We start from the raw sequence: 14,082 nt of genomic DNA, 5'->3' as shown, positions 1-14,082 counted from the left end.
GTGAGAGCAGGTTGCACTCCCTCAATAGGATCCACTTCCACGGCTTAATCATATGCAGAGGTCTTGTCAGATTATGTGTTCACCTTCATAATTTCAGGTACTATTTCTTGTTCAACAGACAACAATACCTGAACACTACAATGCAGTGCTGGAAGTAGGACAATTTGTGCACAGGCTTTCACATAAAGTTCTTCCTCTTGGTTCGATACCCACACAAACTCACAAAACCCCTCAGAGCTCTAACACGGCCAAAGATTTGCTGAAGGAAAAAGAAAATCTGTTCCATGTGAGGTTTTTATCATCCTTTATCTTTTTGTCTCTCATTCTTTCCCATCTCATTTTGTTCTCTGGGGCACCTCGATGAAGAGGACTTGGCATGTGTCTCCTCTGCTTGCCCCGCAGCCCTCTGCCAAATGAAAAGCAGCTCATTATCGGAACATTCTGGAAAAGCCCAGGTCCCCAGAGACGCCAAGAGCAGTGATACCATCTTCTGACAGGGCACGCAGACGCTAAAGAAATGAGACGCCATTAAAATAATACTGAAAAGAGGGGCCAGAACACAATATCGCTCTCCACAAGCCAGTTATTCACTCACAGTGTCAAGTTAAGGGCAAGGACCATTCAAACAGGGTTATCTGTGCGCAAGTTTAGATGTAGGCTAATCACTCTTTCCCGACAAGTGTTAAAGGGGTATTTCCTCAGCCATTAGCTCAGAGGTCCATTCATCAGTCTGCAGTTAAAACACTTAACACACTTGTCCAGTGACCCTTATTGATTCCCCTTTAAGCAAACGCAGCAAATATTTGAAAAAGGGGATGGCCCAACATTTTGACTCAAAGCCACTTAAAAGTGTATATATGAAAAAAGCAAATCAGCCTGTATTCTAATGGCTTGACGCTCATTTCCCAATTTTAGATAAACATTGATAGGTGTGGTTTAAAGGTGGGGTATTAAACGGATGAGAGCAGAGGGAATGGATCAAACTTTCCCGAATTAGACTGGTTTCCGCAAAGACAACGTAGCATAGAATCCTTAGCTTTAGACTGAAAAAGCAACCACATCAAAGTTGGGGATCGAGGCTTCTAGCCAACACTGTTGATCCAACCACATTGTAAGCCCTTTTCTGCAATGTCAACAGACACATTTACATTTACATTTACAGCATTTAGCAGATGCTCTTATCCAGAGCGACTTACAAGAAGAGCTTTGTCTATCTAGAGAAAGTATTTTTGCTAGTTAACAATAGCTTAGAGAAAAAGACGGTCCTGAGCTCAGATACTGCTAGAAACAAGTCAGACACATCAACCCCAGTTCAGCACTGTCGGCCTGGAAGACGCACGTCAGCTGAAAATGACAGCTGTCACAAAGGAGAGATGACAACAAATCATTGACCCAAAAATGTTCAAACTCAGGCCCACAAAAGTATTTCTTCTCATAGATGACCCACAGCAGATGCATATTTGCATATCTGTCGATCATAAACAACAGTGGCTGTGTAAAGTTGTCAACTAGCTGTCTTTAGATGTGCCACTCAAGACTTTTGAACATAACTATCTCACAAAGAAACATGACACTTTGTGTTCCTGAAGTGGCTAAAACGAAATGACAACACTGCTCCTAGAGAATCCAAGACATCTGAAGTCTGAAGGAAATAGGACAAAAACTTTGAACGCAGGCTTAGTCTGGAGTTTAATGCAATTTACTGGTTTTCCTCTAGTCTTTGGTAGCTGGAAAAATACCCTTTTGGACAAAAAGATTTTGCAGATAAGAGGAAAAAATATAACTGCGTAGTGTCACTCAACCGGATAAATGCGTTTTGTCTTAATCTTCAAAGAAAGAAGAAATGAGTGGAATCTTCTGTGTTGGGCTCCTGTTGGCAGCACCGCTGAATAAGGCAAAGCTGAGGGAAATGCTACATAATTCTTTGAAATTCCAACATGCTGTCAAAATATCATGGTTGTGTTTTGATATAAATAGGTTTTGCATGAATTCAAAGACTTGAGCACACAGAGTCGTTTATTCAGGCACATTTCCTCGTGCGGCAGGCTCTTATGATCTCGGAATACAATGCTTGTTTGCGGCCTGGGTATTTTTACCGCTTAGCGATCTTAGCCTGTATTTCCACATGTTCTGGCTGTGGGCACTGAATGCTCTGGGTTTAGCTCTGGTCAAGGTTGTGTGTTCTGTTTGGATTCGGGCCTCTCGTCTCTCGTGCCAACACACACAGTACAGTCCCATAACTCACTCAGCACGGCCCTTCAGAGGCAGGACACAGTGAGGGCTCTGGTTGCTCAAAAACGGGAAAAGGACCTGAGATTCTTCTGAGGAACGTCAAGCAAAAGTGTACAAGGAGGCCAACTTGTACACTATTATTCTGTCTATCTGGCTGTCAGTTCATCAGTTTACAAGAATGAGACTTGGTATGAATGTTGATTTTTTTTTTTGCCTTCTCTTTCAATCCATCTCTCTCCCTTTTCTAATATTCTCTCTGTCTCTCTCAAAGTAATAAAGTTGGGATTCTGTATCTCGAGACACGTTCTCTCTCTCTCTCTCTCGCTCTCTCTTTCTCTTTTCCAATCAGAAAGAGGCTTCGCTCCAAACACTGTCTATCTTTAACACAGCCTGCTACTACTTTCTCCTCATGATGAAATCCAGTTAACCCCCCTCAGTCCCAGGGGTCCCCTGTCTGCCTAACATGTTCAAAGGGTGTCAACCCCTATTACGCATCTCGCAGCCAGACACCTAATAACCTGGGATCAGCCTCGCAGACTGAAGTCAAATTCACTCACTCAATTTGATGCTTCGTTTCTCTCGACTTGATTCCTTCTCGAGGCCCGGATCAGAATGGCTTGTGACAACGTATCAGGCACTCGCAGAGTAGGGGGAGTAAAGCTGTTGGATGGGGCAGGACACGATGGACGGAGGGACGCGAGGCATGACAGGAAAGTGGAGCCACTGGAGGTCAGAGAACATTCTGAAAAATGCACTGGAGGGAACCGACCGCAGTTCCTTGCGACGCCATAGCATGTAATGAGGAGGCTCCAACTTGCCAAGTGCCAAGACAACGGAAAATTTAATAACAGTAGGTCCTGCTGGTACAGCTCATGCCCAATCATCTGTGATCTATCGTTTGTAGCTGCCTACAGTACTAAGCAAAGGTTCGAACACTCCCAGTTAAAATACACGTTGATTGATTTCTAAGTGAAAATGAGCACATTCTCTAAAGGCAGCCAACATAAATATGAGATTTTTCTGCAAACTGTAGTGCTAAATTTCTATTATTTGCTTTGCTTCTGAGTTTAACATATAGGAATACACTTTGCACAGGCCACATTTGCTGTGTTAACTTTTCACCAATATGTTAAATTTAGCAAAGAAACAGTAATTGTGTAGTAAAATGTGCTGAAGTGTGTTCTCTGTAGAGGATGGGTGTTTTCACTTAATTTAACCAAAACTTTTGCATATAACTACTGGTTTTTAGGTTTATGGTATTGATGGAGAACCAATAATGAACTGATATGGGAATTCTGGGCCAAAATATTTCAACTGATAAACAATTGTATGCAAAAGTTTTGGCACCTCTGAACAAATTCTATTTTTCGTTGATTTTGTGAAAATAAGTTAACACATCCCCCTCAGAGAACACACTCTTATACATTTTAGTGTCCAATTACTGTTTATTTGCTAAATGGAACATATTGGAGAAAAAAAACAAAAGGTGTCCTACACAAAAGTAATGGCACACTTTCTATTTTATGATATGTTAAACTCATGTTATGCTAAACAGTATGTTAAACTCAGCAAATAAGAGAAAATAGAAAATGTGCTTTAAAATCTGCAGAAAAATGCCATATTTGCTTCTTGTAGAGGGTGTTTTAACTTGTTTTCACTTAGAAAATCACAGAAAAGGTCATTTTACCAGAGGTGTTCAAAATTGGGCATGTATACAAACTGTAAAAATGGGGACAAAATCCACCTGAGTTAGCATTACAGACAAATACAGCATTTATTTCTGCAGTAGGTACAAATGCAGTAAAATGCCTAAACATTTTCTGCTCCTGAGTACAATAAATACATCACATAAAAGGTCTGAAATATCAGTCAAATCCAAACATCTGTCTGAAGCCATTCATTTTTAAAGCAGTTACATCCCAACGTCATTGTGCACCCAAAATACTTAAAAATAAAGGTGTTAGAGGGGTTCTTCGTGCAATGCTATAGAACAGGGGTGTCCAATCTTTTCCACAAAAGGCCAATGAGGATGCAGATGCACATGTGGTTACACTTGCTTAATCAGTCTTAGTCTTCGTCTTCAAACAAGTGATCGAGTGTGCTCCTGCTTTGTTACAATAAAAACCTACAGCCACACCAGCCATTTCCGGATCTGACTAGACTCCCTGCTACAGAAGAACCACTTTTGGCTCCTTAAAGAACCTTTCAATGGAGAAAACTAATTTTGTATGACGTGTGAGTGTGAAGAACCTTTTTACGTTTAAAGATAAAGGTAAAGGTCCTAGGAAGGACCCCTAAATTGGCATAGAACATATTACATTATTTACATCATGCAGAGGCTCTTTCACATATGATTCGTTAAAGCTTTAAAAGGTCACATTATCAAATATGGTTCTTTAAGGAACCAAAACTAGATCTTTTATGGCATCACTCAAAGAAAGCTTTGTGGTATGTCTACCTTTTTAAGGGTGTAATTAACAGCAATACTTCAGACAGTTTTTGAAGAAAAAAAAAAGATTTGTCTGTTTTTTGTAAAGTTATGTGGTGGTATTTCAAGAAAAGCAAAGTTATTAAACTCATGTCAAGTTTATTCACTGTCTTTATTTATGCAAATCATCATGATATATTTGTGAAATACTGTTGTATTAAATTTTATCACCCAGCACTGCTCCAATCTCTTCTACTTCTCCGCCATATAAATATATAAAAATGCAAAAATGTGCATTCCACATTCAGCACGTTCCAGTTCCTTTCTATCATCTGTTCAAGGACCCAGGCTAGTTCAAAGACAACCGTAATCACAATCAAGACCCCATAAACAGACATACGGCAGACACCCGCTCCCCGCCAACAACCCAGCGTAGCACTTAGCATCTGCTTGTGAATAAATCTAAAGTCAGCAGGCAGCTGTCCACAGGAACTTGTACAAAGTGACTCCCCCAATCAGGCCTGCTCTGCCGTCTTTCAGCCTGCCTCAGATGGGCAAGCCAAAAACAGGGCCGCAAACACACAGGCGGGTCCATCTGCCATCGCTATGCACGCTATGCATGTCCTGCCTAACAGATCCGTAATGCAACAATCTGGAACCCAGAAACATCAAAGCCCAGCAACAGGGACAGTGCACTGAGGAAAAAACACAGATAACAGATAAGACTTGATGTGGGCCAGAAAATGAAATCATTAGCATGCCTTTGTATCAGCCTGAGCTATGTTCTTAAAAAAGACAATTGCTACATAATGAGTAAGAAAACAATTTTGAAACAAGCATCTCCATAATAGGACTAAGCAAAGCAGAGGCCCGTCTCACAAAGCATGTTCAAATAAGTCAAGGTTCCTCAAGTTTCAGTGTAAAAAACCCAACTTTTTTGACAACATTTGTGTGTTAACCCTGGTTCAGATACTCCAGCTAAAGATTAATCCTACACATGAAAGCAAAGCTCAACCAGCTTTAGAGCAGGTTAGACGTACAGTCTAAGCTGCCACGGCGATGTATCCCTGTGAAAAGGGATTCACCATCATGAGACTGAAATTCCAGGTTGAGACAGGGATATTTAAACTAATCCAGGGTTAGTTTAAAGTTAGCTGGTAGGGAAACCCTGCTTCATGAGACAGAGCCCAGGACAGCGTTACTTCACTAAAATATATGTGCAGACTGGTATCTTTGATAAAATATACAAATCAAACCATGTGCAAAAGTACTTCTGCTGCAGAAATCAAACCAAGTTTATTAGAAATTGCTAGAACAGCACTAGTGAGGCAGTGCCTTCAAATCTCACTGTATGTTGGTGACATAAAGTGAAAGGATGCATGACTGTATGTATTCTTGTACAGATTTTGAGTGTGTGGAAGCTAAAACTGTACGCCATCACTCTGCCAGGCCTCCGCCTGTGGTAAAGCTGCCTGTAGTTAATGATGGGATTAGACTTGGTGCACGGTTGCTGGGACGCCATCCTCCACTCTCTTCGCTTTCATACAAATAACATTTCAGCAGGAAGGTGGCTTACAGCAGAGTGCGTCCACTCTTTACCCAGCATGCACTTTGATGAGCTCGTATTGACCGCAGCCGCTCCTCTGGGTTTGGCCTTTATGGTTTGCGTCCAATTTTATAGATTCAGGCATGTGCATGTGTGTGTGTGTGTGTGTGTGTGTGTGTGTGTAGTAGAGCAGACAGGTAGAAGTAAGTCTTGGTGAAAGGAGAAGCTGTATGTGAGCACAGTGGTTTGTCAACCCCAGGGTTTGTTTTGGCAGGGTTTGAATCAATCAGTAATGAGCTGCACTAGGCTCAGAGCTGGAGGCACAGGCCAAGGAGCAATACACTCTGCAGCAGTTCCACAGAGTCCACCTCTCTCTCCCCTTATCTCTCGCTCTCTTTCGCACTCTCTCGCTCTCTCTCGTTCTCTCTCAATTCCAAACAAAAGACAACAACGGTTAAAAAAAAAAGCAGAACAAATGAATGAGACTCATTTCTGAATATTGAAGAAAAAAAAACAAAACATTACAGACAGACACACATACTGATACAGTCACATAGAACACTCCTAGTCAACTGACATGTTTTGTTGCATTGCTAAATGAAAACAAATACACGCACTACAGGTTATATACTTAAATATGGCATTTTTACTTTCTGCACATTGTAGTGCACAATTTCAATGAATCAATTTTTTTCTATAAACAATAAAATGTCATAACTTTTGCACAGTCCACATTTTGTTTTATTTCTTTCCCAGTAAGTCAATGTCAGCAAATAAACAGCAATTGTGCATTAAAATGTGCAGAAGTGTGTTCTTTCCTTTAGGGGCACACAAACTTTAGCGTATGACTTTACAGATGATGTCTATGCATATGATCATCATATCTTTTCATATTACCCATGACATTATTAGTACATCAACAGGTATCCTCTTTCATCAGTTTAGTAAAGTCAACATAAACAACACATTGCATGAGGAGAGTTTAAGGGCGTAAACATGTTATGTGCCATCATCATTGACCTTTCAGGCCCAAGCTTGGGTATGTACATATATTTATAACTGATGTATTATACCATAATTAGGCCTGTTCCTGGTTAACCAGGTTGCCATGGTAACAGCCGCTAGTGACGTTAAATATTCATTTACCGGTAGTTTACAAATAAGCCCTGCTTATTGGTTTATTTAATGCAAACCATAGCACGGCACTAGAATTCCCACACATTATCATGAATAAACTTTTATTATTTTGTTTCTTACTGTACCAAAAAATTTACCCCCACCCCAATATGACTGTGACAGGCATAGACCTAACTACAATAAAGATCTCAGCTTTTCAGTTACCAGATTCTGAACACAAGTTTTTTAATATAAATGATGCAAATAGCAGGAAAAGTACAATAGCCTACCCAGTGCTTTCTTTAGATATGTTGCTATTTAAAGTCATTTCCATGAACATTTTTATAAATCATGTATCAAAAGAGCTTCTGAAATTCGATCTGCAACCACTGTGATCGAGTGGGCAGATAGAATTTCTTGGACCTTGGATTTTCCCAGATACTATAACACAAGATAATGCATATTTACCGAAAGCTTAACTTCTGCAGTTGAATGTGGTATTTTAAGCACTCTAATGTCTTGAAAGGTTGTAAAGTTATTCTAGTTTTAATACAAAATGTTGTGAAGATGTGGGTGGCGTTCAGTCTTAAAGTGTCAACCTAGTCCCAAAGCAGAGTGAGGATCTGTAAAGCTTAAAACTAAACCGCTCCTGTGGTCCTTGTCATCTGTGCTACTGACCTGACATTACATCGCCACTGAAAGATCCAAGTAGTCTTCCTCTGCTCGGTCACAGTGTTAAAATTTTTGAGCACTGTAGCACTTGAGCGTTCATCTGCAGTGTTCCGTCAGCTAATCAGTCATTGCTAACCAGCACCTGTTTATAGTGTAATGCCTGCTGTGTGCAGCCAAACTGAGCGATGCATTATGGACCACAAAAAAGGAAAAAAAAAAAAAGAGCTGGCAAGCCTGTACCAAACTCAAAGCAGGGCCTTTTTTGTGGTGGGTCATACTTTTGGCCCATGAGGGACACTGGCAGTGCTAGCAGCAGGTTTTCCAGCTGTATTTATTGGTGGCTGTATTTGTTAATGTGTCTACGGCAGCACTCCAGCAGCAAAGGGGAAGGAGGAATAGAGGGAACTTTGTTGGGTTCTGGCTGGCAGCACTCCATCCCCCCTCAGGCCAAACGAGTGTATTCACACACTCTCCAGAAAGGCTCTGATGAACTAGCAGCAGTTTGTGTAGGTGAATAGTCAACCCCCCCACCCCACCTCCCCCACCCCTCAACCCCCACACACTCTTCCACTCTAACACACACGCTCACACACCCCCTTCACTTCTTCTTTAAAAGTTCAAATGTCAGCCAGGCTGAGAGCTATTGTCTCACCAGCAAAGAGACCTCCTCTTCTGCACTTTTTCTTTCCTCTCACCCTTCATTCCCTCTCTTTTTCCCGTCTGTCTCCTCGAGCCCAGCAGGATGAATGACCACTCTCTCTTCTCTTTATACACCTCTCGCTTTTCTCAACTTCCATCTCTCTTTTCCGTCTCTGGCGAGGGGATTCGGAGGAGGCGGCAGGTTTTAAAGAAAGCCTGTGGACGGGGGTGACATCTGAGGGAGTGCAATGGCAGGGGCTTTGTAGCACTACGACAGCAGGCACAAACACTTCAGCGCCGAGAGAGGGGCCAAGGGTTCTACTCTAGAAAAAGCTGTAGCTGCTGACAGGACACAACAAGAGGCCCTTAGTCATCTATTGGAAAACTCACTATAATACAGTTGCTGCCAAAAGGGCTGGTGGAAGTCAAAGGCTCACGCATTTCAGGAAGAGTGAAGGGAGGAGATGGAAGAGGGTAGAGAGAGAGAAAATAACCGAGCAACAGAGTAGGAAGGAGAGAGAGAAGTGAAGGGGTCATTTGTGAGGTAAACTAGAATTTAATACTTTGTAATATTTTGTAGCACAACATTGTATCGCTCAGCCTCACTGGCTTGACAGAAGTCAGAATAAATCTGATTTTCATTCTTTAAAATTTTTACTATAATACCCAACATGCAGCACACAAATACATATGCAAGCTCTGGGGATCCAACCAATCCTGACTGCTAGCCTAGCCGCTGATCTATAAGCTGATAAATACAACCAAACTAGCATTAGCATAACAGCCCATCCCCAGACATCCACCCCAAAGCAATTGAAATTGAAAATCCTCACACCTTCAAGGTACATCATCAAAATGAGATTCCTAGCATTTAAACAGCTAAAATGTCATTTTAAAACCTACTACAGCACTGCTTTTGAGGGTAAGCAGGCATATTAAAAACATATTTAGCCATGTTTACGTTTTTATTTTGGCCACAGTGTCTCTTTTAAGCTAGTTTTCACAATGTGGATGAAATATACCATATTGCAATTATATTGCTACTTACTATGACTGTGAGTTGCCTTGAAATATACATAAAAAACTCAAAGATTGGTCTACGATACATACCTGCGAACATAAAGTAGCTAAACATAGTTCATTTGCACCCTGCAGGCTTATGCAATATTAGTCATATGAGAGATTATACTGTAATAACCATTAGCAAATGGGCATTCTGGGAAGCACTGGATAAAGGGCTGCACTATACAAGTGGTTCTACGTTCATCCACATACTGGCAACGCTTGCAATATCAGCACTGTGACGGTTAATATTGTGATAACACTGAACACATGGTATATTGTGCAGCCCTTGTTTAGGCCTGGAGGAAGTTTAAGCAAGTGTGAGCGCAACAAGAAGCAAATCGAGGGATGATGGGAGATGAAAGAAGCAATATGGTTCAGAGCAACTGGCAGACAGAAATCCTGCGCAAAAGATTTCTGTCTGGCACAGCCTTGCACTCATGCACCAGTTTAGCTGCTTCGGCCACGATTTCACAGCTGTCGTGGCGCTGTAGATTTCCCCTTTCTTTCCTCTCGGAGCGCTAAACAGAGGAGGTGCCAACATGTCGCATGGAGCTTCTCACAGATTTGGACTGTTAACTGCCTGTGGCTCTGTGACAGGAAAAAAAGAAAAAAAAACTCTTGAATCTTCTCCCCTGAGGAAGGACAACACAAAGACGCACACTTATTCCTCGTGGTAGTTCTAACACTTTGGGGCAGGAACCAAAAGAAAACAGAGTGTGAATGGCATTTATTTATGACAGAGCGTATACCAATCATTTAAAACGACCGTATGCATATTCATAGTCATCTGTCGGTGCTTTAGATTTCTATCACAAAGTGCTATTAAAATAGAACGGCTTGGTAAAACATAAAGAACAGGTTTCTTGGATATGCACCTGTTCTTCTGACTAAATTGCACTGCCAGTAGTGTTTCACCACTAAAATTCCTATTCAGACCTACAGTTACCGCACACTGGTCTAGAAGCTCCTTAAGGCGCAGCTTAGTAGACAGGACAAAACAGAGTTATAGCACCAGACATCACACTGAGCATGCCATGGGGATGGTCTACATACAAGTTCAAGTTCAGTATGAACTTCGTTTTATACTCTTCTTAAAAATGTAATGAAAGGTTCATGTCTGATATCAAGCAACTAAATCCTAAATTTGCTGTTTTCTAGCTAAACATATAACATGAAGCATAAGATGTGAGATGGCCTTCAGACTTAATTGGGGTCTGGGAAAATTGCTGAAAGTATACGTATGTAAAGTACTGTGAAAAAGTCACCCCCCCCCTTTCATTTACTACACTGTGGTCAAAATTGGCAATAAGTACAAGTTATTAATTTTTAACAGGACATTTCTGAGGAGAATAGATGTAAGACAATTCACTTGCATAAAGGAAAGACCAGTCAAAGGGCAATAAGTGAAAAACAAAACTATTAAAAAAACATTAAAAGATTCAGAGAAAATGGGATTCTTAACACTTGTGCAAGTCCTGACAGACCACTAAAACTGTCACTATGATACTAAAATCAACTAAATATACACTAAAATAAATGGTATTTAAAGCTTTCATCTTTGAGAGAGAGGAGAAGTTACAAATCTAGCAAAGAAGCTGCTGGTGACCAACCCAGAGTCCAAACCTCAACATCACAGAATGTGTTTGGAATTACTTGAAAGCAGAAAATGCAACCGATGATGCCTCAACTTGGGAGGTGTGGAAAAACATCCCTGCAGATTTCTTTGAAAAACTGAAAGCAAGTGTCATAAAAAGAATGGAAGCTGTAATAAAGTTAATGGGAGGAAACACTAAATACTAAAAAATCTGATACTGTATTTATTATATTTATATTGTATTTTAGTTAGTGCTGTCTAGTGTTCTGTTAAATGTATGCTTTCTGCTTTTTTCCTGATGCTGAAAAATTAATAACTTGGGCTTTTCGACTGGGCTTTTTAAATAAAAGGGTGGTCTGGTCTTCGACAGTACTGTATTTTTCTCCCAACTTGGCATCCACTTGGTTTTGCCTTTGGTGAATAGATAAAGGCATCCCTCATAACATGGGGTATTTTATCAGACCCTAAGCATGGACCATTTTACAGCTTTGTGGAAGGAAGAGTCTCTTCGTGAGCTGGCGTGAGCTGCACCCACTTATGTGTGTCCTTTATTTGACATTGCAGCCTTCAACATCCTTCTAACAAGACAAGAGGGCCCCAGTGTAGCCAACACTGAAGACAGATCCAAACACACACATACACACAACTGAAACACGCATGCAAACACACAGAGTTGTGATGACATCTGCAGCTGTTCTATGTCTGTCAAAGTGGCTCAGGGACTGTTTTGTGTCCTTAGCGCAAGACACTAATGACAGATGCCATATTTCTCTTGATGGTCTGTAGGACAGGGGTCTGGACGTGACGCCATATCTACTTAACCCCACGGGAGCCTTCTCAGAGGGGGTGTGGGGGGCACGAACCCTGAAAAAAAATCACTACAGAGAATGTAAACTAAACACAAACATAAAGGGCAAGACTGCTAAAGTGACAAAAATGTGAAATATCCACATAATGATAATTAATGAAGTACTTCTGCATATAATACACAAAATAAAGTACCAAAAAGTGGCTATTTTGATGATTAAGTGAGTTTAAAAAAGGCCAAACAATAAAAAAATGAGCTTAACAATAAAAGAAGGTACATTGTCCTTTAGTTATTCAATCAAGTAATCAAGGTTAATCAAATAATTGAGACAGTTCTATTAAACATTTAAGCCTACTCCTGGAAAAGCTTATGCATGACATATAGTTTAGATATATAGTTTCCAAGTGCTTAACTCATCTAAAATATCTTTGCCTTTGACAGAAGGCACCTGTTAGTGCTAAAAGGCTCTGAAAGTGGCAGGAATAGCTCAGGTGTGAGAATGTGTGGACTGCATGCTTCCTTGGGCCAATATTTCCACCCAGGACAGCGGAGGACATACGTTAAACCATCACAAATGCGCAAGGTCACAAAAACGCTCACTAACACAAGCTGTCCACACGTAGAAAAAAAAAGAAAAAAGAAAACATTCTGTGTAGCAGCTGCCCTGCACTAGGTTTTCTATTGACCAGCTCTGTCCATTCAGCCTACTCTCCAGCCCGTCCATGTGAGCGTAAAGCAGGTATTATTAATAGCTGGGTCATTAAACCATTAGGGGTTTTAATGTGATGCCACATGAGTGTGGCTCAGCATCGGCATACCAGCAGGGCTGGAGCTCAGGCTGAATGCAGAGAGTGGGCAGGATGCCAGGAGGTCGCAGGAGAGAATGGAGTCAGGAGGAATGGCAAAACAGACAAGGGAAGGTTGCAGCCTGAGGATCAATCAAACAAACACAAGTGCTTTATAGTTGATTGTTGTTTTACATCAGACTACACAAAAACCCAAGTTAAAACTTAAAATGACCATGTAAAAAGCACTTTGCCGTGACAAGGTAACATGATCCAGTATTTTTTGGGAGCATCAGTTACTAAGTCAGCCTAGTCAGTTATAGGAACCCTAAATGTCTCGTAATGAAAGCAATATCATTTGACATTGAGAATGTTTTAATTTGCATCATTTTACTTACTTACGGCAGATCACTATAATCATTTAATGATGCAGAGACATTGTTTTATCATAGTTTTGTGGTAATCTGTTGGCCTCAATCATATTTTTAAAAGTCCAATTACAGCACACAGATATATAAATAGCTCCCAAAGAAAACTTACACTTTCTTACAGAAAACTTAAACTTTCATCAACATTACACATAAAACTCAGAAGACATGAGTGGGCTCTCATTGGTCCTTTTCGATAGTAAATATAACGGCTATATTTACTGTTATAGACATTGTGACCCCTAGTTTCTTCATCACCACTCGACCAATCCAAGCCTGTATGCACAATTTCACGCCTAACCTCTCTCAATGACTGTTTACAGCTAAATGACTGAATTACACAGATTTTTTAAAAAATATGGATGGTATTTCTTTTTAAGAGTAATATCTTTTAAAGATAAAATACCAGTTGCCTGACAGATGAGGACAAGGTTGAATGTAACATAGACCGGTAGCCTCGAATGTGGCAAACATTTTCACATTTTTTCCTTGGGATCGATGGTTGTAGTCCACTTTTCAGATACTGGTGAAAAGAAGCCTCAGTTTAGCAGTCATCAGGCAGGAGGCCTAAGTGCTGACATGCTTTCATAGTGGACTGCTTTTAAGGTGAATTGTGATGCTTCAGCCAGGCAGCAGCATTCAAAAATCTCTTAGCTGTTTATGTTAATGATGGACAAGGCGGTAGCATTCAAAAAACTTTGCGTGACTTCATGATATTACTTTCACTCTAGCAATGGTACACTGAAATAAAAATACACCGTAAAGAAAA

At 40.6% G+C, this 14,082-nt stretch overlaps 1 protein-coding gene across 11 annotated transcripts in view; it reads right to left on the bottom strand.

Moving 5' to 3' along the window:
* Window positions 1–14,082, bottom strand: part of robo1 (roundabout, axon guidance receptor, homolog 1 (Drosophila)) — a 331,113-nt gene that overhangs the window by 123,707 nt on the left and 193,324 nt on the right. Inside the window, exon 1 of one of the 11 annotated variants that reach the window (XM_037546683.1) lies at window positions 8,001–8,022. The exons of the other annotated variants lie outside the window; for them this stretch is intronic. Within the exon in view, the coding sequence (XP_037402580.1) occupies window positions 8,001–8,007 (7 nt within the window). The 5' untranslated portion in view covers window positions 8,008–8,022. Of the gene's footprint in view, window positions 1–8,000; window positions 8,023–14,082 lie in introns of those variants that run through there. 11 annotated transcript variants of the gene reach the window in all.

This window comes from Pygocentrus nattereri, chromosome 17 (assembly GCF_015220715.1).
Source record: "Pygocentrus nattereri isolate fPygNat1 chromosome 17, fPygNat1.pri, whole genome shotgun sequence".
Classification (NCBI taxonomy): Eukaryota; Metazoa; Chordata; class Actinopteri; order Characiformes; family Serrasalmidae; genus Pygocentrus; species Pygocentrus nattereri.
This window is presented reverse-complemented; position numbering and strand designations above follow the sequence as displayed.